This window comes from Lonchura striata, chromosome 7 (genome assembly GCF_050655825.1).
Source record: "Lonchura striata isolate lonStrDom1 chromosome 7, ASM5065582v1, whole genome shotgun sequence".
Taxonomy (NCBI): Eukaryota; Metazoa; Chordata; class Aves; order Passeriformes; family Estrildidae; genus Lonchura; species Lonchura striata.
The window spans coordinates 28,660,042-28,687,966 of NC_140709.1; the positions used below are offsets into that span (position 1 = coordinate 28,660,042).

The window sequence follows — 27,925 nt, forward strand, 5'->3', positions numbered from 1 at the left end:
TACTGAACTTGTACATGCAGTTGTAGGGTAGGCCTTTTTTTGGTGTATAGTTCTCATCTCTCCTTGCTTTCAAGAAACTGACTCTCAAAAACAGTTTGTCAAAATTAAATTCAATTACCTGACCATCATGTATGTTTCTGCAGCCACAGATTAGAAGTTCCTCAAACTTGGTGTTCTTTCTATTCTTCCTATATTTTTCTTCCTTGTTATTTCCCCAGGGAAAAACTTCCACTAAGGAATTTCCAAATGTTTTCCTTCTTCCTCTTGACATAGTCAACAGGGGCAATAGAGTCCAGTCTGTTTTTGCTTCATTTCTGAGTTGTTGTTTTCCTGATAATATTAAAACCAGAATAAAACATTTATCATATGAACTATTTTAAAGGTACTTGAAAAACAAAGTGTACTTGAAAAACAAGAAGTCTTTCTAGTTGCTGTGTTGTTTTTAAAATCCATCTTTTGCATTGACCTGGATTTGCTCTTTTAAGATTTACTTTTGAAAGATGATACTATTGGAAGCGAGCAACCAAAAAGTCTTGGATGCAGAGCAGATTTGAAGATATGCAGCTTTTACTCTTTATAAAGGTGACTAAACCAAATACATAGCATGCATACCTTTTGCTATGAAGGAGTCTTTCCAGTAGCAGATGGGACATGCATCAGTTCGTGTCACTCAGCTCATTCTTTGCCTGTTGCTCCCTGCAGGTACTCAGCGTGCCAATGCCCGAGCTCCAGCTCCGTACAAAAGAGATTTCGAAGCCAAGTTGAGGAACTTCTACAGGAAGTTGGAGACTAAAGGATATGGACAAGGCCCAGGGAAATTGAAGTATGTTGTGCGTCTTGTGAAACTGGATTTCTTTTCAGGCAGCTTGCTTTGCCTCACACATCTGCAAGCTTCTTCCCGTTAGAAGGAATGCAGACGTTATGGTTACCCAGGCATTTCTGGGAATATAAATCCTGTAACAAAAGACTTAATGCCAGCATGGGATTCATAGCAGAGCATACAGCAAGTTCTGAGCACCTCTGTGCTTCCTCCAACTATGTTTTTGTACAGACAATACTACCAATACAGTGCCAAAAAGAGCTTTGGGAAGAGGCCTGCAGAGCAGGAGGCATCTGAATTCTTCCATTATGATATAAACAGTTATATTTTCTCATATCTTTCTCCAGTAAAAAAAAAAGAGATTGGCATATCTTTGTACACCATTACCCGTCCTGATACCACAGTCCTGTTTAGTAAAGAGGATTCATACATTAACTGTTACTAAATTCTAAGGATTGCCTTAAAACACTGCTAATATTTTTATTTTAGCACTCTGAATGGTAGAGTATTTGGAGTGAGGTCTTCCCTCCTTCATTTATTTGCCAATCATGTGATTATGTGCTGTTACATATAATAATTGTTCTCACAAGATACTTTCAAAATTTTGTAAATTACCAAGTCTTGTGCCAGTTATCAAACTCATAGCCATGAGGTCCTAGAACATGATTTAATCATTTCCTCTATTATAAAAATGGGATTTTCTATTTTTTTTAAAATTTCTTTCGGCCAGTCACTTCTCTTATTTTGCAGAAATCTGTGCGGAGCTCGGACTTCATTCATGTGACCTTGTTGCAAGTTTTGCAAAACTGAAATGGAGTTAAAACCATTTAACATAACAAAAGTTATTGTTTAGACAAGTCTTAAGAGGCAAAGGTTGAGCAATGTCTGTCTAGAATATAATGAAATCAAAAACAGTTAAAGCCTTATCTGTGAAAGCTTTGTCCTGAATGCTTGGGGCAATAGCTGGTGGGGAACATTTGCTCCCTGTAATAATCTGTTCCATTTCTTACACCCTTTTTCCCTGTCCTTTCTTCCCTGACCTATTTGCCATCACACTGTAGATTTTTAAGCTGTAGTTGGACATGTGAACGGAAGTTTTCTCTGGGTTGCTTTCCCAGCCAACAGCACTGACCTGTTCAAAGCAGGGCCCAGCACAGCTCCACTGCTGCCTGGATCCTCTTGTTGTCCAGGTGCCTGCTCAGTTCCTGGGCTCTCCCCTTGCATGTCCTCTGCAGAATGGCTCAGTGCAGTCACTGAGCTCTGCAGGGCCAGAGGGACTTTGCAGGAGACTGGGGTGGCTTCGGCTGCCTTCCTGCAGGCAGCTGCAGTCTGATGGGCACACACAACAGGCAGTGTTTGAATATAGATCAAGTGAAGTTTCAGGAAGCTAATTAAACACATTATTTTGGCAGAGAATAAAATGTTTAAGGAGGGTTCTTTCACCTTGTATTTTAGATCTTTATGACACTTCCTCATTTTCACAATTTTTCTTTCAGAAGGTACATTGCGTTTTCACATATGATGTTTCAGTGGGGTTTTGTACAAATAATTGCCATTCCTTCTTATACCATCCCACCCTCAAGGATAATGTAGGGATGTGTGTTTCTGGGTTTATCATTCTGTGATTTTCCATGGTTTTATCTTTTTCTATGTTAAGAGATTGATTTTTATGGGAAAGATGAGACTCTTACTCGCAGTTAAACTCACTTAGGGGCCCAGCTTTACAAAAGGATTTCAGACTTTAAGAGGCCAGCTTTAGGACCTTTCTGCTTAAGACCTTAATTTAAGGAAAAACTAGGTAGACAAAACAAAACTACTGCTCTTTGTACAAAGGACATTTTATTGAAACAAAAGAGAGAGCATTGGAGGAGAACAGGAGCTTTCTGATATGAATAACATTATCCAGCAGAAACAGGTATCTCTGAAATCACCCTGGCTACTATCCTTCTGTCTAAATAGATGTTTCCAAATGTGGCTTATGTTCACAAATTGCTGTTTCAAAATAATTTTGCCTTTCAGATTAATCATCAGGAGAGATCACTTATTAGAGGATGCCTTTAACCAGATCATGGGCTACTCGAGAAAAGACCTGCAGAGAAATAAACTCTATGTCACGTTTGTTGGGGAAGAAGGGTGAGTAGAAGAGGGAAGTATTTGTGGTCTGAGAACACAGTGTCTTGCAGCTCCTCTCTCACCAAACTTGTTGTCTAGAGTGAAAAGAGGAAGGACTGTGGTTAGGAAATGCCACATACACAAGCCTAGAGCATACAGCTGTTCAAGATGGCTTCTTAAACATTTTGCAATGTAACATATCCTGCCTTTGCAGAAGTATGTGAATGCTTATGTGAATTTTCCCAGTAGTTGGTATGTGTTTCAGAATGTTGCTGGGAAAGCAAATTAAAAGCCAAACAACTTTCTTGTATTACTCATATTTCTTTTCTCTCTGTGCTGTCGGGTCTCCAGGGCTTACCAAAAGACAGCTGTCTGTTGGATGGAGCGTGCTTTCAGAGTAGGCTATGGGCTCAGTCCTTGATTTAGCTCCTGTCTGAGGCAATGGGAGCAGAAAGCCCTTAGTGCTACAGGAGATGCTCACTGCCTCTCTAGGCCAGGGCCTACATCACAAATTAAAGCAACTGGGCTGTAGCAAGTTGTTAAAAAAACCCAAATATTCCCCACACTTCAAAGTCAGATTCAGAGAATGCTCAATCTGTGTCTAATGGAAGTCTAGTGTCTTACAGGTTGTGAGATGTGCTCTGCATAGCAAGATGTGGTTAGATTTCCTGTGCAAGTGAAACTGAAACAATGTACTATTTGCTGCTTTTGTCTCTTGATTTGTGCCCCCTTTGGCAGGTCTTAAGCCCACTTGTCTGTTGTTGAAATGGTTCATAAATGTTTCTAAACATTCAAATTTTTATTCCATGATATTCAGGAAACTGCAGCACAGCTTTGGAATGCTGTAGTGTGGGCTATTGCCATGCAATGTGTGAGGCTTTAAAATGCAAAGTTGTAATAGAAACATCTCCTACAAGATTAGATAAAATTAATATGTCTTTGAAAACCTCTAAATCCTGCTGTTTGTTTAAAGTTCACCCTGAAGCACTTAGTGTTAATAAAGACCCAGTGAAGTCTTAAAATAAAGAATGTTTACAGCTGAGAGCCAAGTGTGGACTTGTTCATATAAATAAGATCACCATGCTGTCTGAGGAAAAACTCAGAACTGGAATGGCAAGGCTGGTGCACAATGAGATTATGCTGTATTGACAAAGGAGGGTGGGGATGCCGAGCCAGGCCTGTTTTACACAACTCCTACCAGGCTTTACTTTCATAGCTACAGCCTCAAATCAGATTTAAAAATGAAAGGGAATTTTTTAAAATCATACATGAGATAGAGATTGATCCAGATATACCATCAGATGTCACACTTTTGCATTTCAACACTCAGCAACATGAAGAGTGACCTGGAAATGGGAGTGACGTCTCCTGTCCCTGTTATATCCATCTTACATGATAATCTAGCTTTAATGGAAAAGAATCAGTTAATTAGGAGCAAAGTCAAATTAAAATGTCATCAGTCCTTTATTTACACATCTGTATTTTTAATGTAGAAAGGATGTGTGCAAACAGTATTGTTTCATCAGAGATGGTGCAAGGATATGTGCCACATCCAAGTACTCATTTCGCCAGGTGAAGAAAGACAGGTCAGGGTGGAGGAGAGGAGGAATACTGAAAGTTAATTGTTTCCTATCTGTTCCTCCTTTTCTAAGAGTGTAAGTAGGAGTTTGCTTTTGCATTTCTTTTCCTCTTGGTAAAGAGATAGAAGTCATTAAAGTAATGGGTAAGGAAATACTTGCATAATAGAACATTCTAGTAACTATTGATTTATTAGTATATAAAATAGTAAGTGGGGCAACTCAGACATGGTTATTGTTCAAGTGATTTCTGTCATAAGTCTCATAATGAGTATCTTCCTCAAATCTTCAGTTTCTATACTCATCAATTGTGATGCTCATTTAATGTTTTTTGTACGCTCATTCATTTTGGTAATATATTATGAAAATTTAGATAGAAAAAATATGGTTCCTTGTTTTTCCTGAGTTCTTTGAACTACCAGGAGAAGCTGCTTTGCATTTAAGAGTGGTAAATCTGAAGTATTAATGGTGCTTCCTAGGAGACATGAGTCATGTTGCCAACAACATATTACTCCTGAATATCCAAATGCCCCACAGTTGCAGCTGTTGTGTGGTTGCATACCTCTTGTATGAAGTTTTCTCACCCTTGTGCCAAGCCTTTAATTGTAGGATAAATCTGACTGGCAGTGCAGGACTCTCCTGATTGATTTATTTAACATGACTCACAGTAACTGCGTACAGAGGGAGCTGTATGAAATGGCTGATAGTCAAGTACACTCAGGATTTCTTAGTGTGTCTGATTATCCCAGAAGTTTGCAAGAGTCTTGCAGATGACCCTTTACTTGATCCTGCCAAGATGAAGATCCAACAGTTGCCCATGGTATCAAACCATTTTGTAATTTTTTTCTGTAATTTGTTGATGGAATCTACCCCTTCTTGCCAGGGTAAGGATCTGTTTCAGTACTTCACTGCTGAAGCTTAACAGAAGTGAAATGCTTCCAAGTGACTGAAGGGAAAATGTTTTTTATTCAGTTGAGGAAAGACGGTTTGTCCTCAGCTTGATAATGGCTCCTAGCCTTTACTTTCCTGACAACTTCATCCTCAAAAACAACTCTCATTTGTGGTTGTCTTCTGTAAAAGTTCATGAGCCAAAACATGGTAGCAGGAGTTCTTTGTGAAAGCTGACCTTCTCTGTGGTACTTCTGCCTATACATTGTCTTAATACTTGAGTCAATTATTAAATCTTTTATCTATAAAAGATGTATCTTTCTGTATATTTCTTAGGGTTATAAGAAACCTCTGCTCCCTGCTGGAAAACTCCTAGATTTCTGCTTTCCAACTCTAATAGAGCATTAACATCATACCTAACTCATTTCACTGGTGACCTGCGAAATAATGTCACAATTCAGTCTCAATGCATTGTCAGCAATGAGTTTGTTTATCATTCAGGAAGAAGAGGTTATTTAGATTCATTAGTACTGGAATCTTGAAATAGGGGAAAAAAAAGAAGAAAACAACAAATAAAAGAACCCAACAAAGGAAGTGCACTCTCCAAAAGGCATTTAAATGCACTTAAGTTTGGAAGACAGACAAGAAAATTTAGACCAAGAAACATAAATCACTGAAGTAATCTCAGATTATATTGCTAGAGAAAATAGAAATACTATCCCTCAAATTGTCCTATGGTTGCAAGTCTGCAAAGACAAAATATGACCATTGTTTATTTTCATTGTTAATTTGTCAGATGAAGATAAGTCTGTTTTTGGCTCTTTTCATGATTTTCCTCCTCCCTGGCCAGCCCCAATTATTTGGTTATATTCCTGTGGCAAAGAAGCCACTACAGCTGGAGCCAAAGCTTTTTTCTGAGTGCAGCCCACATGGAGAACTTCATTCCAGTCCTGCAAGCCATTCCATTTTAGAACAGTCCCTTGAGAGTTCCACATACTTTTGCATTAGGCAATCTGCACGGATAAGGGCTTTGGTTAAATTCTTACGAAATGTTAATCAAAATATAGCATAAGGAATTTAGATTTAAAAAAAAAAAGTCGCTTATTTCATAGTAATGTCAGGTTTCTCTTTAAAGGTTGGACTACAGTGGACCATCAAGAGAATTTTTTTTCCTGGTGTCCAGGGAGCTCTTCAATCCATATTATGGTTTGTTTGAATATTCAGCCAACGATACCTACACAGTACAAATAAGTCCCATGTCTGCTTTTGTAGACAATCACCATGAGTGGTAAGAATTCTCTTCTTTTCAGATACATTTTCTGTTATTCCCACTTGTAGAACAACTGCTCAAATTTGTGTAAGACATGTAAACCAGAATCTGATCTTTTTAACCAGCAGCAAAATAATAGCATTTCTTTAGACTTCCTTGATTTTGGTTTCTCTTGTGGTTTTTAAATGATCTTATTTCTCACAAGGTCAGCAAAATTATGATTTGGAACACGTATCATGGGATTGTCTCACAACACAACTCCTTGCATTTCTTGTGCATTAGTAGTCATTTCATCAAAGTAGTATTAACCTCTTGTGTATTACAAAAAAAAAACCAAGAAAAAATAACAACACATTGACTTTTTGTCAGCTAAGGAGATGAAGGGAGGTTTCAGGCACATTTTACTGTATGTAATTTATTTGAGTCTTCCTAAAGAGTACAGAGATCTCCTAAGTGGAAAAATCCCAACATACCTATTGGAAGGAAATCTGTGGTGATATCTTAATTGGGGGTAGGGGGGAAGCTGCTGATCACACAGCTTTGAAACAATCTGTACATTCAGCCATGCTTCTAAAACAGTTATCAAGGATTTTTGCATAATACTATTTTCACAATTCTAAGCCAGTTTACATCACCCTCAGTTGACTTAAGCCATGGCTTCACCATAAATCTGTAAAGCTGTGCTGTGACTATTAACAGAGAATTCTGCTGTGTAAGTAGTTGGATTACATTAATAGTAGAATGACAACTGCTCATCTCTGTAGGACATATATGCACTGAGTTCTTAATTTTTGAAAGCCAGTTATGAAGAATGAGTATTAGAGAGGAATCTCATTACTAATTTTACAAATGAAAAGACAATTAACTGGTTGACAATTCAGTTACTTGAAGCAACCTGCCTGTTGAACTCCAGTATTTCAGGTCTCTATTGGAAAGGCAGAACAGCCTAGCATAGAGGTGAGAGAAAACCCTTAGGTGCTGTGCAGGTTCTGCCAGTGGTTTTTATTCATCCCTGGCTTCTGCAGTGCTGGACCAGAGACCAGGGGAATGAAGGAGGCATGACCCCTATCTCTTTCAGGGAGTGCTGGTTTTGTACAGCCCCAGGGGGAATTCAGAAAATGCAGCTATGACAAGCAGTTTATGCATAGAAAGGGGAAGGCTCTGCAAGTCACATCCTCATTTTGCAAAGACTGTACAAGCAGGTATAATAAAACCCCCATTTTTTCAAGAAAAATGTTGTAAAGGATACATAAATAGAAAGTTCAAGAAACATTTACTCTGAAAACAAACACTAGACTTTAATCCAGTTCTAGAATTGTGGAAGAGTTTCCACGATGGATCTTGATTTTCATGGGAATGTTTGGAAAGACCTTCCTATTTCAAGGTTGCTGCCATTTGATCTCAACCCTGGCAAATTTCCTCCTTACACACCCAACAAAATGAAGATAATAAGGGAAGCAAGAGAGAGTTGAGAGAAGGAGATTTAGATCCTGTTGACATGGGGCTGGAGAACACTGAAATACATGGAAAATTTTCTGGCACTGTTTGTGAAAATATGCATAGAACTCCTTAACCACAGTCAGAAGAGGGAGCAAGGAGCCCCTGTAAGTAGGAAAGACAGGCAGCATGAGCTGTCAGGCTGGGAAAGATTAGAAGAGACTTTGGCCTCTCTATAACATGAAAATAAGTTAATTCTCTAGGGATGTGAAATAGAAATAGACAGTGACTATCATTTTGGGAGCTAGTGCATTTATAAAATGCTCTAACCCAATCAGCTCTGGCAGGGGCTGATTGGGTTAGATATAGATTTGACATTTTTGAGCAGTCATCACTTGGGTATCTGATGGATTTCCCATACCCTGCAGACTTGCTTTTTAAATTATTTTTTTCCCTGAGCCTTACTGAGAATGTTAAAGAAACCCAAGAAATAAACAAAAATACCACAATTTAGATACAGCTGTCTGATTTAATAATGCTGTTTGGAAATACATGCAAGTTTTGATGACAGAGCAGTGTACCAACCACAACGTTTCAGTATCACGACTGTAACTCTTTCTCTTCCAGGTTCAGGTTTAGTGGTCGAATTCTTGGTCTTGCTCTAATACATCAGTATTTGCTGGATGCCTTTTTTACAAGACCCTTTTATAAAGCCCTCCTCCGAATGTGAGTAGAATTGTTCTGTCTCCTCTTTTGTATGGTTCCTTCCCCATCAATGATGCCATTTTGTGTATGGATTATTTATGATGCTGTACTGACAAAGGAGACAGGCCATTATTTCTAATTTAATAAACTGATATCAATCCATTAATTTTTTGAAAAATTTCCTTGTTTCCACTACTTCAGAATGTTGTTTGTGATCAGTATGAGAACCCTGTGTTTTGTTTTAGCCCTGTTATCAGGTTTCTTCTAAAAACTCTTAGACTTGAAGATGTACAGTGCAGTGCTGTGGGCTTATTCCAGATATTAATAGAGTTCTTATTCCTTTGTCATGTAATGACTCACAGGATAGGATATGAATCACTTCATAACTTAGACTGCACTGTCCATTCTCAGAGGTAGACTGATTGTTGGCAGTCTCCATTTTGAGAAGCTGTACTTTGATAGACTTCAGACTTAGTTTCCAGAGCTACTGCTTCTGTTCTGGCTAAAACAATGAGAGCTGTGCTTGCTCAGCATGTCTGGAACCTAAGACCTAATGAACTTAAGGTGCTTTACTTTTTATTTGAAAGCTGGTTTTGAGATGTCTGGAAGCATTTTTTTCCTATAAAACATTGCATGTTCGAGTAGTGGGGAGTAATTAATCCATTCCTACTGCAGATATATTTTTAAAATGCTTAAATGCTAGCAGCATCATTTTAATAAGAAGGAAAAGGTCAGGGAAAGTATGGCAAGTATGTGGTAAGCTGGAAATCTCAGCAGTTCAACAAATAATGGAGGTGAGGCAGCATAGCTACATAAACAAAAAGGACACTGCTTGTTTTTTTAAAAAATCTTAAAATTTCATTTATTATTTGAATTCTTTATCTCTTCAATGTATGTATTTTCATAATTCCTAAATGTGCTTCACAGGAAATACGGGGCAGACTCACCATTAAAAAGCAATGCGTCTTCAAATTAAATTCTGGAGTTTTGTATATTTAAAGAGTTATTTTGTGTTATACAATAACTGCTGTTACCAGGCAAATAAACAGAGATTTGCAGTTGTCCTCTTTATTGATGTTTCTCTTGGCTCCCATTCACAGTCTGTTTTGTCTGAGTTCAGTTACTGAGCACAGGCTGCTGCCATCATCTGTATTTTTGTGTTTCTTCTTCTTTCTTCTGTCAGACTCTGTGACCTGAGTGACTTGGAATATCTGGATGAGGAGTTTCACCAGAGCTTGCAGTGGATGAAAGACAATGACATACATGATATCCTAGATCTCACGTTTACTGTAAATGAAGAAGTTTTTGGGCAGGTGTGCAAGTTTCTTCATTTCCTTGGTGGATTCTGCTGCTAGATAAATATTTATTTGAACAGAAGAACAGTGTCCCTCCACGCTGCTTTGAACATGTATTTAAAACATTCCTGCTGGTGAAACCAATGTTGAAATCTGAGGAGGAGTTAATATTTGTAACTGGTCAAACACATTTTTCTGGTTAAGGAGATTTTCTGGAGAGTATCCGAAATATCAGAACTTAGGATTGCTTTGCTAGAAGTAGTTTGCCTGAATTTAATTGTAGCAAAGTTGCCATTCAAAGATAATAGAACACCTTTGTTAAGGTGTTATTCAGAAAACTTCAATGCTTTAGTCACTGTAAATATTGTTTCTTCTTCTCAACTTATTCTTAAATCTAATTATGAAGGTTCTTCAGACTAAATGGAATTTAAAATATTATTTTTAAAAAGAATTTTTTTGTATGTTCTCTTACTTCACATACTCCAGTTTGCTAGTCAGGCTTGGTTAGTGATTTTGAGGAATTACTTCAGCTTAAAAATTTAAATTATTACAATTCCTTCTTTTATCTGTATAATAACTGTGTTGTCACTTGGTCATTTTTTGTCCTAAGATCACAGAACGGGAACTAAAACCAGGAGGTGCCAATATTCCAGTCACTGAAAAGAACAAGAAAGAATATATCGAGAGAATGGTGAAATGGAGAATTGAGAGAGGAGTTGTACAACAAACAGAAAGTCTGGTTCGTGGTTTCTATGAGGTAAAAAGCTCCAAAATTAAATTTACTTTTTTTCTCCTTCCAAAATATTGTTCTCCTTGTATACATTTCCAAAATATGGGGTCCCAAATATAATCAGAAGTGCCCTTGCAGATATTGGAAGAGGAAGGGAGGGGGAAAAATTTTTTTTTTTTAGTAATTTATATAAAGACTGTGGTTATGTATGTACTTTGCACTGGACAATATTCTCGATCACTGTGTGATTAGCATTGAATCCTTACTCTGTTTCTGCATTGGATCTCTGAGACTTGTTTGTTTAAAAAGACAAAACCTGGATTCTGAATTACCTGAATGATACCTGGTAAATACCTTAGCAGCAGACTTTATGGGGAGGCACAAATCAATACATGAAGAAATGTTGCTATGCATTTTATTTCCTTTCACAGGTGGTTGATGCAAGACTGGTGTCTGTATTTGATGCCAGAGAACTGGAACTGGTTATAGCTGGAACAGCAGAAATTGACTTGAGTGATTGGAGAAATAATACAGAGTACAGAGGAGGTAACTTGAATTTTGACTTTTTCAGTGAGAGTGTCGAGGGCTCTGGATCTACCTAGTTTTCAAGAGAGTAAAAAGCTATCCCATGAGATACATTTAGAGTAACTTTTGAGCTTCTCTGGTTAAGTTAGTGTTAGGAGAAGGTAATTTTTCCATTTTAGTTTGCTTTGTTGCATCCCCTTGCAGCTCTTTCCTGGCTCTTCTTGCCAAGACAGCATGACAGAACAGTCTTCTCCACAGAAAGTACCATGCTCAGCTGCACACTGGGAGGTACCTGGGAGAGAAATGGAAATGGTAGCCATTCGTAGTTGGATGCTCCTCTTTTTTTTTACATACCCAATGTTGACAGGAAATTAGAAGCAATCACAGTGACTGCAGGCTGGTGGTTGAAATAATTTGAGAACAACAGAAGATTTGGGAACTGTGAGACACTGTGAGATGGTTGTAGCATCATTTGTGGCTTTGGGTAGATAAGTAGGACAGTATTGGAATATTTCAAGAATTAGCATTCCTGTCTGTGATTGATTAATGGAAGAAATGATTGCACAAGGGATCTAAATTCTTTTTGTCATAGTACATTCATTCTCTACCTTTTGGTTTTTTAAGCATTCTAGGAGTGTTTCTCTCTTACCTTCTGCCTTTTGATGCAATTGGATAAAGAATATGGCATTATTGTGACTAGGGCCAAACCAGGAAAAGCTTATTAACTATTCCCCCAACCACTTTCATAGCACCTGAAAGTATAAAGGCTCTTGTTGTTTTAACAGGTTATCATGACAATCACATTGTAATTCGGTGGTTCTGGGCTGCTGTGGAAAGGTTCAACAATGAACAACGTCTAAGACTTTTACAGGTAATAAATCAGCTGTTCTGTGGAAAAATAATTAAAATTTGATGCTAAAATAGCCCCATTCTGGTTTAGGATACCCGGAAAATATGGTGATGTTTACTAGTGGGAATAGCCTGATTCAGAGGCTAAATGTAATAATTTCAAGTGACAGAAGCTCACAGCTATCATAGATTTCTAAGTTTAAAAGTACATTTAAGATATAATGGCTGGTGTCAGTAATCCTTTACTATTGTTTGATTAAAAGTACATTAAGACTTCTAAAGATAGAAAAGGAAAACTGTGTAACTGGTTATGTCATTAGGTAGAAATGTTAATAGTATTTATACAGCTTAGGAAGGAGAACGCTTAGATGGAAGTTCAAGCCCTCAAATTAGAAAATAATGATGGAAACCTTAAAGTCAGTCCAACTCCATTTTCACTAAACCTGCAGGTTCCAATCACTCTGCTGCTGAAGGACAAAATATTTCAATAGAAGAATATTTATACATGTGGGTTTACCAGTGAGTTAAATTTTTTAAGTTCAGGCTACATCTATCCTATCTGTAAAGAAACAGACAAACCTCCACTGCAAACCATACGTTATTGATCTAATATGAAATCTGCTGGTTTAACAATTAAGAATTTTTATCTGATCACTGAATTACGAAGAATTTTCTTTTTTGAATGTGTTTAGGTTTTTTTTAAAAGTCTGTAAAAAAGGCAGTGTGGAACATCTAATTTGATGGAGAGACAGAAATGTCTGCTTGTATGCTCCTCTCACATCTGTTAGTCAAAAGTTTTTATAATATCCAGGTTGTTATAAATTAAGTAGTCTCTGATCTGTCAAAAACTACCTTTGATCTCTTCACGACAGGTTGTAAATAAAACTGCTCACCAGTCAGTATTTCAGCAAACATCAGTGGGCATACCTAACCTTCAGAATTTTGTCCTTTTCATACAGTAGTTAATTGCGGTTTATAAAGCAAAGGAAATCCATGCAGCTACAAGGGCATAGCATGAAGCCATCAGATACTACTACTTGCATTAATTCCTTTTAATGCAGGAAATGGCAGCAAAAAACTCACTTAGGCTTAAGTCTGAGTAACTGGATACTGATGCTGTATTATTCTACAGTATTTATGCAGCAGAAAACCTTTGGAGGAAATTAATCTGCTCAGTTGCCTCTTTTAGGGCCCAGCCAGGAAATGGTCTGTGTGCCCTTAGCTTCCATGTAAAGTAGCATTTATTGCTTGTGCCTCACGAATTTCCTTGCTTTGCAAAAGCTTTTCCAAAAGCGTCTGGGCTGTGGTGGGTGTGCTGCTGAGTGTCCCCCAGCCCTGTCCTGACTGTGTTTGTGCTGCAGTTTGTCACAGGCACGTCCAGCATTCCCTACGAAGGCTTTGCCTCTCTCCGGGGCAGCAACGGGCCCAGGCGCTTCTGCGTGGAGAAGTGGGGGAAGATCACTGCTCTTCCAAGGTACAGCTCTGGGGGCTCTGACGCCACGGTGGCTTCCCAGTGCCACTCTCTGGGGTAGCACATCAGCTGTTTGACAAACATTAGCAAGCTGAATATGCAAATACACCTTACATGCAGATTTCCTTTCCAGTTGTTGCAGTGTCTGATGCATCCATGTTGGTTTGAACTCAGTTTTGTTCTCTTAAGGTGGACAAGGGAGTGTAACTGTGGCTGACATCCATATTGTGTTTTTCTCACATAGCTACTTCTGACTTTCTTTGTTAGATTTTATTAAGTATGCAAGTATTTACTTATTGAACATGCAGTTCACAAGTTAGGAGCAAAAATTAATATGAATTTAAATGAAATAGCTCTTGTTACTATGTCTCACTGAAAGCTACTATCGTATTTTTTGCATCGGACATGGGCTTTATAGTATAGTTTAGTGATAAAATTTTTATGCTCGGTCTGATGTTGAATGTTAACAAATACTGAAGAGGCAAGTTGTGAGTGCAGAATAGGTGGGAGGAAGTCATTTCACTTGAGAAGCTGCAAGGGAGACAGAAGAAGGTGAGTATTTCAAAGAGAACAAGTAAGTTAAATTGAAATACGTGAAGAGGGTAAAGGAATGGTATGAGAGTCCAAGATATGAAAGCAGGAGTTGAGTTGTACAAGCCCTTGCAATTTATATTGGGCAGGGCAGGTTTAGAGGAATAGGATGAAAATATTTAAAAAAAAACAACTTTGCAGTTTTTAGAGCAGACAAAAGAGTTCTTTTCAGAGGTCCGTGGTAGCTATGCCAGGACTAGACTAATAATGTGTGAATGATGAAAAAAAACCACCTTCAGCTTGGTTTTTTTCTTGACAAAACATGACAGGTTTTTGTCTTTTCTCTACTGTGATCAGGCTGATGGTTGGGAGATTTTCTTTCACCCAGTTCTGTGATTCTGCAGCCTCTAGAAAGGGTTAGGAGTGGTGAGACACAGATTAGTGTGTGGAGTGTGGGCAGCCTACCTCTGCTTAATCAGACCTCAAATTTAGTATGCCGTGTACAGCCTGTGGAGGCAGCTTTGGGCTGGGCTGATCCATGGAGGAATCTCAACCCTAATCATAAACCCACTCCTCATAAACAAGATGCCTCAGGAATAACTTGTGTTCAGAGTCTCATCTTAGACACAGGGTAGCTGTCAGAGACACACAGAGTCTCTCTGATGAACAACCTGTAGGTTTTCCTCTAGCACAAGGTCAGAGGCAGAAATGTCTCTTGGGTTGGCTCCTGCCATCAGAACCACACGGAGAAGGTCATGGATACAGAAGTGGTGCTGTGAAATCCACAGGCACAGTGGGTGGCCTTTAAACAGAGCCATCTTTCCTGTTTACAGCACAAATGAGAGCCAGGCAACTGAGGATTAAAGGAATCCAAATCCTGAAAATCACTATTTCATATCAAATACTCTAGTATCATATGGGGACCAAGTAATATCTTGTTGCCCCATTAGTCTCCTTTGTAGTTTGATTATGATTGGCCCATGGTCTAGCTTTGACTCTGTTTAAGAAGTAAAAGCTATAACTTTTTAAAAAATAATTTCTGACTTCAAGTGTTTTTTGTTGGTTTTTGTTTGTTTGGTTTGGTTTTTTTTGGGGGGTTTTCTTTTTTTTTTTTTTTTTTTTTTTGTTATTTTAAGTAAGAAAAGAGATTACATGATTTTTTCCATATATTCTCTGAAGCTGAAATACCCGGTGCTTGCAAGCAGAGCTTGGAAAAGGTCAGGACCTGCCAGAACAGGATGTTCAGAATTTCCTCTGGAAAGGTTATGAAGAACCCTGGTTGTAATAAATTGCAGAATAAAACTATTTCCAAAAGTGCAATATGGAGAAACATGTTGAGAATCTTTGCTATCATAGGCTGTTTATCAAGTGTAGGGGAAATGCCAGCTCCTTACATTTAAGAGATTGTGTCATTCGTTGAAATTTCACTTACCTCACTTTCCCTTGGCTAGCAAACATTTGAATTTTGTCTCTCTGGATCGTTTTCACCATACAGATGTGAGAATTAAAATAAAAACAACTGTGTGTGACTAGCACCTGCAGTCATTATGAGCAAGCAGTTCCTGGTATTCACACATGGTGAACCTTGATCTCACAAAAAATGAAACATCTTCCCTGGTAGTGCTGAAATGGGTTAAGCCAGAAGCACTGTGTGCAGTTTTACATGTGTACTACTTGGATGCAGTGCAGCTTCAGCCTGGGTCTCAGTAGCCTTTGAGACTCCCTGTGCAAACAGCGGGTACTGCTGGCTGGGAGGTAACACATCAGTAGCTACAACCCCGAGCAGCAGATTTCAAGAGGTTCCCAAACAAGCCCAGTATGTGTAAACACATCGCTGGATCTGCTGGGAACACTGCCCTAGGACTCTGTGACTTACTGATTCTCAGATAACTAAAGCTTTTATGTTAAGGTACCATCACTCACTCCTAGCAGTGTTGTACTTTGCAAATTACCCTCTTAGCAGGAGTGCCTGTGAAATTTAATAGTGCTCGGTGCTCAGTGGCAAATGTGAGGATTTAACAGGTCAGTGGACTTTGTTTCTTCCTCTGTTTCTAAAAACATTACTGCAGTGCTGAAAACACATAAGAATATCCATCCCCATCTCTTCTTCCTGGTCTGAGACACAAAGGGCAGCTAAGATAGTCACTTAGGTATGTGACTGTGACCTAAGAAGCTGTGAATGTAAACACAAAAGTTTTCACTAGATGTTTGCCTAGTTCCCACTGTTCTGACTGCTGTGTAATCAGCTCTGCTGAATCCAAATAGTGAGATTTCTGTGAGGCACATGTCAGGTTGCCCAGCTTGTATTGCTGTCTTTGACAGTAACTAGGTAGCATGTAAAATGCCCTGGAAAGTTTGATTATTATGGGTCTAGCTTAACTATTGCTACACCAATGCCACTTCTACTTCCTTCTTTTGTTTGCACTGTGTTGCAGATTAGACTAACTTAGGGGAAGGGACCAGTGCTCTTTCAATTCACTCCCATACTGAGAAATTGGTTCCAGGTCCATTGCTGTACATTATTTATTAATTAATGTGATGATTCACTTGAAAATTGTATTTATGTCTGACTACTGCATTTTAAGCCTAAATCACTCTCTTTTTCTATGGTAATCAAAATGAAGGGGAATTTAATTGGGAATCTGGGAACCTAGACTTTAGACACCAAGATAGGTTTTTATGTTGTCGTAAGATGTGAGCCCAGGAAAATGACCAGTTAGTGCCCACGTAGTTTGAAATGTTGGAATGGGAAGCTACTACCCAGAAGGAAAAAACCTCGTTTTTCTCAAGGACTTAGAAAGTTGTTTGCTGGGGTTGAAAAAGTATGCATCGCCTCAGAAGACAAAGGTCTTGTTTTTGTCTTTTTTAATGACTTGGTTTTTCACAGTAAGTGATTCCATTTTCAAAATTGCCCTCAAAATAAGATAAAACTCAGTTCTCTTAATAAATGTAAACAACATGACAGCTTACTATTAAACCAGTTCATAATGAATCCCTTGCTAATTATATACTGTGTCTTTTATAATCTGTGGTTTTACAGCCCACACAGCATGATCCATAGTTCTAATGAGTGGCTGTCAGCCCCATGGAGCAGAAGCATGTGGTTAGGCTCTTAATTACCTAAGACTCTTCAGCACTCTACATTGAATTCAAGGGATCACTGAGTTCTAGTTGCTGGTCTTAAATCAATTTTTTTCTTCAAAAAAAGGAGTATTTTCAATTTTTTTAAAGTACTCTGCAGGAAATGGAATATTATAATCTGTATCATAGATACCCTTTTATAAGGTTTTTGGAAAGACAAAGGAGGTGTAAAAAGAAAGCTTTCCTCCAGGAGCCTAACAGAGATGGCTGGGTAGAAAAATTTTACCAGACCCCTGGAATACGGAGTGAGGAAATGCCATCTCTGCTACACAGCATGGACCAGCAGTGTTCTTCTAAGGGTGCTGGATTTGGGGAGGGTGCTAAAGGTGTTTTTAAATGATTGCATATTTGGTGTGTGGACTGTGTTTATCATAATGGTGTGACCTTGTGTGCTGTGTATACATAGCTTCAGCCTGATATTTTTATGACACTACAAGGCTGTAACTTAGTGGGTGTTTCAGCTTCAATGTGTTCCAGTTTTTAATGGACTCTTAGGTTTTTTAACAAGTGAGATTAACCCACTTCACACCATGTTCCATTCCCATAGCTGGGAGCTGAGAAGCACTTAAAGTGGCAATTAATGAATTTGCTCACATGGAAGGCAGTACTTTCTGGCTCAGAGGAAGTCTGTACAGGTCTGTGGTAGACAGCTGGATTTCTGGGACTGGGTAGGTTAAATGAGGAGTTGCATTTACTGTGAGGAGGGAGCTTCTTTAGTCCTTCCATTAACATCTTACATATTGATGCATAATACAGATCATACTGATGAAGGGCAGGGCACTGCAGAAGGACTTTGGTTTTCAGCTGGATTTAATTTAAATAAATAACTCTATGATGTATTTTATTGCAAATGATTGAAGTATTTGTAAACAGAGACCTGCCAAAATTCTAAAATCAATCTAAAGTGAGACTTTGTTACAAAGCTTTAGAGCAGAAGAGATACCTCTTCCAGTTTCTTTTTGCATCATTTAATCCTCAAGACCCCATCACATTAATGGTTACATTATCTATTTCATTAGAGCAGGGTCACCCACCTCAGTGTTTTAGAAAGTACCGTTGTTAGCATGCCCTGAGGTCGGGCAATGATATCCATGATTTCACAACAAAGAGAAACCTTTGTTATCTCCCTTTTCATTCCCTGGAAGAGGTTTTGAGAGACAGTTCCAAGTGTGTCAACAAACTTGAGGTAGATGGACTTCAAAAACTGAGAAATAAATGGCGTGGTCACCTTCTTAAGAAAGCGGGGCAGCCTCTAGCAGCCAGGTTTGTGCGTGGTTTTGTGCAATTCCAAAAGCTGCTGGCTTCTAGGGCAGATAGGTCCATTGGGAATATCAGCACAAGCAGTATCCCTCAAGAACACCATCCATATTCCAAGGAATTGTAGAAGGAAGAGCATCTAATTTATCTGTCTTTTACCACTGTAGCATTGTTTCCTGTAGATCTGGAGATGTGTGGAAATATTGTGTTTATCATTACAGTATTCAAGTATCATCCATACAGAAAAGAAAGGCTACATCTCAGAAGACACATTTAAAACCAAGATTTCATACCAGACTGTTTGACTTGTAACATGCCAAATAATTCTTTTTTTTTTTTTTTTTCTCATGCACATTGGATGGATAAAATTTATCCCATGTCTTTTGGACTCTCAGTATGTTTCTAAAGACCTTAAGTGCTTCTTACTGGCTTATTTTAATGAGAAGAAAGTAGATTAAACCTCACTACCTGTTCAATTGGAAAACATCATTTGACAGAACAAAGTCTTCTAAAAGAATACTATCTGCCCATCTCTATTCAAGCACATACCAATCTGTGTGTTCTCTTTTGAACTTTTCAAATAATGCACTTCTTCACCTCCTCTCTCTTTTTCCCCTCAGGGCTCACACTTGTTTCAATCGTCTGGACCTTCCCCCTTACCCATCATTCTCTATGTTATATGAAAAACTGTTGACAGCAGTAGAAGAGACAAGTACTTTTGGACTTGAGTGATACACAAACCACAGTGCCCAGCTCATTGGACTTTTGTGGATCTGTCTTCTCAAGGAATGAATGAACTTTTGTGTTGGATTTCCTAGAGGAAAATTGTTTCATGGTGCAATTGAAATAATGAGGTTCCACAAAGGAGCTTGTGAAGCAATTAAAAAGCATTGTGGTCGTGGCAGAATTCTCGACGGTGAAACTAGAGTGTGCTTGGTGTGCAGGGAAAGCCAAGTCTTGCAATCCATGGGGTTTTGGGATGACTACATTTCTTAAGTTTATGTTCTGAGCAAACCAGAAACGTGATGCCATGTTGTGATCCATCTGGTTACTGCAAAAGTGACATGTACCCAAGGACTGGATTTCATCAAAATTGTTGAATAGAAAATTCAAGTCAAAATGTGAAATCATTCAGTCTCTTACCTACCCAGTAAATTATCAAAAAAGCATACAACTGAACTTTTATAAATTATTTTTATTTTTTTTTAATTCATGAAGGTACATTACTTTATGCCATATGTTATAACAGCATATCCAACACTTGCTTTACCTAAGACTACGAGTGCCTGCATGGGAAACACCATAGAGCTCAAGTTCTGAGGCAGAAGTGAGTTGGAAGGAAAATCAGCAGCAAAGGATGTAACAACGGCTTGTGCATTGAGGAGGTTTGTGAAATGCATTTGCCAGTGGTGTGTATAACAAAATATGAGCTGTTACAATGAACTTAATAACTTAATAAGACTGATTTTATGCTTTATACTGCATGGAAACTATTTTAAGAAGAAACTAGCAATTTATCACAGCATATCAGGAAAAACCCTAACACAGTGACTTCTGTTTATTTTTATAGGTTCATTATATTATGTTTCTTAGAGTGTAAACAGGAAACAAGCAAACAAAAGTGTTATTTCTGTTTTGTCACTTTCCATGCTTGAACAGACATTCTGCTAGTGTGTATTCTTTAAGCACTCTCCAGGGAAAAAAAATGCCTTTTATTTTTATAACAGTAAAATAATTCCCGAAAATATTTTGCACTGAATGTACCAAAGTTGAAGGGATATTATGATCTGACTGATAGCAAATTGCATCACTATCAAATATCTATAAAATGCTTAGGAACCAGGCTTTCTTCACAGTGCCATGTCTATAGATATCAGGACTGTGCACATAAGTAATAATTTTATAATACTATATGTGATATTGTAATATGCATTTATTTTAAATGCATCTGGGTCATTTTTCATGCATTGGATAACTTAATGCAGTGGAATTTAATACAGATATTTCATATGCTCCCCACAACTTTTTATTTGTACAGCACTGTAAAACACTAGCTCATTTGGAAAACCATGAATAACTTCTTTAAGGTGAGCCACTGGTCATAATGCCACTGTCCTATATCAGTGAACACCTACAAGATGTAACCTGTTTGTAGTGTCCAAGCTTGCATTTTCATTGATAAATAGTTTTCTTATCAAATGTTATTTGAAGCAGTTTCTATGGCATATCAAGCACTGCATGGACACCAATTTCTTTATGCTTAATTTTGCTGAAATACACAAGGCTTGCTCGCTTCTATTTTTGGTACTTTTCCTCCAGATGGTCTTGTGTGAACACTTGGTGCAGCTGCGCCCCATTTCTTGAACAGCTGCTGCCACGCACTGCATCCACCACACTTTACAATGGCAGGAGATGCGCTTGGATGCTGGATGACAAGAGCACAAATCCAGCTCTGTGCTAGCCCTTTTGGTAGTGCTGCAGCACAGCAGCGTTTTCCCTGTTCTGTGGGAAAAGTAGCTTTTGGAGTAACCTCCTCACTTTGGAGGCTCTTGAAGGGGCATCTGAGGGAGGTGTCCTGCGTGTTCTGGTGGGAGGTTTTTTCCAGCGGAGGCGAGTGTCCCTGGAGATGTCGTCAGCAGAGACTGCCAGTCCACCCTCCGAGGCAGAAGGCAGCTGCAGCTGTGGCGGTGACTGAGAAAACCCTTCAGACTTACTGAGGAAATGTCACATGTGCAAAGGAAAAGCAAAATCAGGGGGAAAGCATTCTTTTATTTCAAGAATAATTGAGCTTCTGCATGACATCTGGGACTCTCTTAAGTAACTTAGGTTTTTTTAGGCTACTTCTGGCTGGTATGAAGTAGCAAAGAAAAATCCAAACACATCACCCTGTTTCTACACGTATATTTATCAGTCTTTGCTAAGATTGCATGTCATGGGTCCTAATGCACATCTTTTTTCAGAACATGAATGAGCAGTAGGCAAACTGACTTTTCAGCAGGTCACTCCAGCATGGCTCATGTTTCATGGGATCCATTCACTGAGTAGCTGAAATTCTGGCACTCAGAGCAGAATGCAACTTCTGATTGGTTGAAGGACTACAGAATTTTCATTTTGCAATACTGTGTTATCTGTGGTCTTAAAAAAGAGATTTCCCAGGTGGAAACTGTATCTACAAGTTTTGAACCAGATACTCTTTGGAATGAAAAGTTTAAATATTTGGCACAAAGTAAGTTTATACTAGTCTGCCTTTTAAGTTATGCTTTTGTACAAAACTAAAACAATAAATGCATCTTGTCAATTTTTATTTAAATATATCTACTGCACCAATTTGTTCTGTATTTATGCATGTAAAAATAATTGAAATCAGCCATGATAATCTAGTGTTCTGTAAAGATGGTGACAGGGTCACGAGTGGGGCAGCTGTCAGTTAGAAAATAGATAAATAAAAAAAAATCCAGAATCTTTGTAGCACTGAAGCCGAGAGACTAAGGAGAAGTTGCTGCTTCCTCCTGTGCTGCCAACATCCCCTGGGGGACTCTAGAAAAGTGCTGTGTGAAGGCTGAGGTGTCAGCTGGGTACAGCTCCCTGTGCTGCCTCGAGCACTTGTCTCTTTGTGACTGTAAGTGATGCTGCTGCTCTGAAGGGATTAGCAAGGAGGGACTATAGGAAAGGAAGCCTGAGCTTAGTCAAATACCCACATCTCCTGGCAACTGCTTGGAATGTTCTCCCTTTGGTTTTGGAAGCCGTTCCCATTAAATGTGTCCCAAGGGAAAGGCAGTTTTCATGTCCTGCAGCTGACTGCAGCAGGCACCACCATGCCATTGCTTATGACACAGGGATGAAGGTCCACACAGAGCAAGGCAGGGGAGCCTTTCCAAAGTTCTGTGTGTTCTTGGAGTTTTTCCAGATGGTGCTAAGGAGCTTTGCATTTAGGAAGGAAAAAAGTACACAGAAGAATCCCTTCAAGCCAATGACAACTCATATTAACTTAACCTGCAGCATCTCCATCACACAGAGGCTGGCAGGGGAGGTCCCTGCAGGAATTTAAGTGAGGTGCCCCTGTTTCCTGCTCTGCTGGGAAGTGGAGCCACACATCAGCAGCCAAAAAAGCAGGTCCCAGGTCACTGCAGCCTGGGCAGGCTGGCAGCAGAGTGGCCTTTGTCCCCCATATGCTAGAGCAGGCCCCTCTCCCCAGGTCCCAGCATCCCAGCCTAGCAGAGGTGTGCTTTGCTCACCTGGCACTGCTGGCAGTCAGGTTATAGCCAGAACACTCCTAAATACCCCACAAAAACTTGGAATCAATAAGTTCTGCAGTGTGGCACCTGCTCTGTGGCAAGCACCCACTGAGAGTCTGCAGCCAGCAGCGGTGAGGGGAGTGGTGCCTTTGCCCACAGCAGCAGGGCACAGCCATCTGCCACCTCTGTCACACTGCCAGCAGCACCTGGCAGGGCAGGACAGGAAAGCCTTTCAATCCACCCCCTCCCTGCCAGCCATTTTTCCTTGGAATTCATCAAATATTTGCCTCCTTTTGCTTTTAAACATTTTCATTACCCTGTACTGACCTTACCATAAAAAATGTTAATATGGCTTAGAGAATATGTGGGGTGAACTCTTCATTCCCAGGCACGCCTGCTCCTGGGCACCACATGAGCTCCACATGGCAGCAGACAGCCCCGGGTCACACAGGGGTGGGAATAGCTGTAATCTTCAGGGAACTGAAAATCTAGGCAGCAGTGCCCTGGCAGGACATCACACAAAGCTTCTGGTAGGAGTTGGACTGGCAGAGCACTGGACTGGTAGTTTGCTCAGTTTAAAATTATAGGAAAAAGGTTTGTGGTTTCTTATGTATTTTTAATCCTTTAGAAAAAGTTAAAAAAAATTCCTTCTGAACTGTTTGCAGTTATATCATCTGGTTGTTAAATGTAATCTCAGCACTATTAATTGCAGATGTTTACTGAGTTTCTGCAGTGGTAGCTGCAGAGTTTTATGGAGCTGCTTGAAACATGCTGTCTCTGGACTGAGAGAATCCCTGTTCACATCAGGGAAACTTCAGCAGCTGTGTTTGAATGGCCAGTGTAAGTTCATTTCCCATAGCATAACACAAGTTACTTTTTTCAGTGAATGAAACTTATCTACATCAAGTTATTCTAATAGTGTTGTTTTCCCTGCTACTTTTTAATGTGGTTAATATATTCCTGTTAGCACTAATGGGAATTGATCAGAAGGTTAATCTCCAGTCATAAGACTGCAGATGTAGCTTCCTCTACTGTTGTTTCCCTTCTCATCCTTTTCTCTCTGGGCAAGCAATTGAACTCCAAGCAAAATTTCAGAAGAATTATTCAAAGCTGGCTTCATAAACTGACTCAATTATGTGCTATAAAACAGATCTGCAGAAATGCTATGGGTGGACTGGCTCATCAGTTTAAGTAAAAAATTCTTTACAATTTTGATAGTGCCATGACATGGCTGCTGTTGGACTAGTTTAACATTTTGCCTAAATATTTTACAATAAAAGATTTTTGGAGGTTGAATTTGAAATTACTTGTTTGCTGGAAAACTAAATATATGTTAGGTAAATACTAGAGGAAAAGAATAACTACTGTAAAGGCAGTATAACCCACTTCACTTAGCAGTATGCAGAATTACAGTGTTGACTCTCCAAACGCAGAATTTTCACAATGAGAGATGGGGTTTATATTTTGCATGTCTTCTAAATAGACCATGAACTTCACAGTGCTTCTGTTCAGCTTTAGACTGATTAATTTTGGCACTAGGCTACTACTGTTTGGGGTGTTCATTGCTATGAAATGTTTTTTACTTAAACATTTTTAGTATTTTTACTAAATATTTTCCTCTAGGACTTTACTTCATAGGCTTTGATCAGAACCATATTATGCTGTAGGTATTTTAAGGTAAAATCATGATTATTTGATAATTCTGTTCTGTATGACTGACCTTCTGGCCACTGTTTAGAAAGGTTCCTCCTGATTTTCGATAAAAGGATGACAGTCAAGGACTCCTGGAATGGTTACAATCTATTGAAATGTCTGAATGCAAAATGCATTTAAAAATACCTCCTGATGACTATGTGAAATAATTGCTACACTCATTAGCCCCCTTCTAAGTCTCTATTTCAAAATTTGAACTTGTTTCCTTTCAGATTACATTGCAGAATAATTATACTAAAATTTTAACTAGAGATGTATTCTGACAAATTTCTCAAAGCTATGATGGATGTGAAAGGGAGCCGAGCTATGCTGCTCTCAGTCATCTTGCCTGTTAAAAAACTTCTGAATAATGAAACTTTATCTTTTGGGTTTCGGTTGTTTCTTGTTTTCAGAACTTTGAGAAGCTTCTCATTCAGCCGTGTTAGAAAAAGCCTTGCCTACTTTGAGGCTTTTGTTAAGCACTCAGGAGGTATATTGTTCAACTAATTTAACATCCTTTTGTGCTGACATCAGTTAGCTTTTAAATGTATAGACCTACAGAACTCCACAGGACTCTGGTCTCCCTTATTCTGGGCTGCCTTCTAAAGCCATCCATCCTGTCCCTTTTTATTGCACATAATCCTACAATCACCCAGAGACAATTGCTGACCACCTACACTGACTGTAGCTGTAGTATTACAGTAAGACTCTTGATTTGGTTTTGCTTTCAAAAGCAGCTCACTTAGTCCAGAGTCGACAGGATGACTGTTACTCTGACATCAAGACTGAGCTGTTCAATAAAAATAGTCATAAAAGTGGTTTTGAAAATAGTTGATTAGATCTCCATGGGCTGTTGGCTGTTGGCCAGGTGGGTGCAGAGCCTTTGCAGTGAGGCAGGTGATGCTGATTCAGAAATCACAGCAGCAGGAGATCTGTTCTGTAGTGAGCACTGGGCCTTCCACAGCTGGAGGCTTTCTCATGCAGCCCTGGAGCTGCATTCCTCCCAAAAGCTCATTCTATCTGTGATGCCTGCTGCTTGCAATACAAGCAGCTCGTGACACACTCCCCTGACTACTCAACACCTTTCGTTTTAAACAAGGATTACATTTTTCATAGTTAGAAATGCCCATCCAGCAGTATAAGGTCAATAAAAGAGGATTTTGCTGATACATCATATTTGATTGCCATGCTGACTGCAGTCAGACGTTGGAGCTCACTAATTTTAAAGTAGATTACTGTATGAATAAGGAAATAAATCTTGGAAGCCTCATAAATAATTCTAAGAAGGAATGCAATTGTAGGTGCTGTAATGATAAGACAGGGCAGTTCCACGCAGCACACAAGGTACAGCCATGGAGGAGTGCTGGAGTGAAGACAAGTCTGAGAGTAGGCACAGAAAAAGGACTGCACTTTGAGGACAGTGAGCTGTGATGAGCCCTGGGATATAAAACAGGATACTTCCTGCTTGAAAATTAGGCTATGATAATGCACCTAGGAAAAAAAGACTGTTCATCCTGAAATACATTGGTGTTACTGCAACTGCAGGACATGCTTTAACTGATTATTAGCTTTTGAAAATCTAAGTACACAATCAGAAAATTTACTTCTATGTTGTTTGGCTTTTTTGTTTTGTTTTATTGGGACTGTGTTGTTTTTTTATTTGGGCTATTTTCAGGAAAAGGGAGGCTTTTAAATAAGGGTGGTGTGTGGAAGGGTTCTTTTATTTGTACAAGTAATGACTGTTTATTATTATCTGCATTTGACAAGGGATACCATTTCTGATAAAAGGTTAAATCATCACAACCAATGGTGACTTTCGTTTTCAGTGTGATGGGCCAAATCCCTAATGTCTAGATGTGTCAAAATGCAGATTTTGGTTTTTTTTTAAGATACTTGATATTTGCATTATAGTTGTGTAAGAACTATAATGCAAATATCCACATGCATTTCCACAAAGACAGAGATTGATGTGGCATTTTCAAAGCTTACTTAGGTAATTGTGAACATTCTAATTATCCTAGGTAGCTTTAGCCAAGCAGATGCAAGTCTTGATTCCATTCACACTCTAATGATATTATCAAAAAAATACTGTGTAAGAGAGTGGGAGGATTTCATGATGGGTTTCTGTACCTAAAAGTTGATGTGGTTTTTTTTTACCTGAAAGACAAGACTATTGGATCATTCAATATGAGAGTAAAAAGAATTCCTTGTGATTTTTCTTCTGCAACATGGTTACTGAGATGGGAGGAGTTTTATATAAACTTGAAGTCCTAAATGAGAAGACAGCTTGCATGTTGAACCATACTGGTTCAATAGTTCCATACAGTAGGACATTTTTCTGCAATGAGTCTGCAACACTCAGGAGACTGCTGTTTATTATCAGCATTGCAGGGAGGAGGAGAATTATGATAATATTAACTACATAAATCACATTTGGAGGATGCTTTTTCTTTGCACACTGTTTTTCCTGGGTATGATGTAGCCTTGAGGGCATCCATGAATCCTGATCAGCAAGGCTGCTTTTTGAATAATTGACTGAACATTTGTAAGGGCTGGTACAGTATGGAAAGGGAGATCTTTAGAGGAAAAGAAGGTAATGAGGGATGTGGTGTGGAATACTGCTACCCCCAAGTCAGTTGATGTTCCTGCCCTTGCTAGGTTACAGTTTGTGTTATTCAGCATGTTTGAAAATGTGTAGAGTTTTACAAGTTTTTTGTAGTGGGGATGCAGGCATCCAGAATCTAACAGGATTACAGGTGCATCTTCCTCATTTTTGACAATTACTTGATATAATTTTATACCAAGTTCTTTGTTTTTAAAGAATTTCAGGCACTGAGAATACGGAGTGCATATTTATTTCTAAGCTTTAAGTAGAACACGGTGTATTTTTTAATCCTTTCCATACTTTTCAGTTAAGTGTTCACAAGACTGTATATCAAATACAATTCCAAGTTTTTCTATCTTTCTACAAGCCAGTTTTAAGTTTCATCTGAATTTGGTACATGACTTTCACAAAACACTAAATGGGGAATACGTGCTTCAAGCATTAACATAGTTTCCCTCCTTTTCCCTCTTTACATTGCATTACATTTCAGTATTTTTTTTCTTTGAGGTAGAGAGAATAGATAGAAAATGTGTTGAGTGTGTTACAGGAGCACACAATGTGTGTCATTGTGCCTGGCTTCAAGGAATGTACTATAATGTTTGACTGCTCACAGATTTACATAATTTGAATACAGGACTGTTGTGTTGTATTCCCTGTTACTCAAAAACATTTGCGGAAAAGAATTTTCTGTGTATAATTTTATTTTCATACTGATCTCTATTTTGTTTAAGACCATGTTTCATCATGAAATCACTTAATTAAAATAAATCTTCTTACAAAATCCA

The 27,925-nt window shown here is 38.7% G+C and overlaps 1 protein-coding gene across 5 annotated transcripts in view; it reads left to right on the forward strand.

Moving 5' to 3' along the window:
- The window catches only part of HECW2 (HECT, C2 and WW domain containing E3 ubiquitin protein ligase 2), a 170,157-nt gene extending 142,232 nt beyond the window's left edge, over window positions 1–27,925 (forward strand). For all 5 annotated transcript variants that reach the window (XM_085585256.1, XM_085585255.1, XM_021555393.4 and 2 more), the window contains 10 exons: window positions 703–823; window positions 2,840–2,953; window positions 6,533–6,685; window positions 8,732–8,830; window positions 9,993–10,122; window positions 10,715–10,861; window positions 11,266–11,380; window positions 12,145–12,230; window positions 13,570–13,682; window positions 19,229–27,925. In XM_085585256.1, the coding sequence (XP_085441382.1) occupies window positions 703–823; window positions 2,840–2,953; window positions 6,533–6,685; window positions 8,732–8,830; window positions 9,993–10,122; window positions 10,715–10,861; window positions 11,266–11,380; window positions 12,145–12,230; window positions 13,570–13,682; window positions 19,229–19,340 (1,190 nt within the window). In that variant the 3' untranslated portion in view covers window positions 19,341–27,925. The remainder of the gene's footprint in view (window positions 1–702; window positions 824–2,839; window positions 2,954–6,532; window positions 6,686–8,731; window positions 8,831–9,992; window positions 10,123–10,714; window positions 10,862–11,265; window positions 11,381–12,144; window positions 12,231–13,569; window positions 13,683–19,228) is intronic.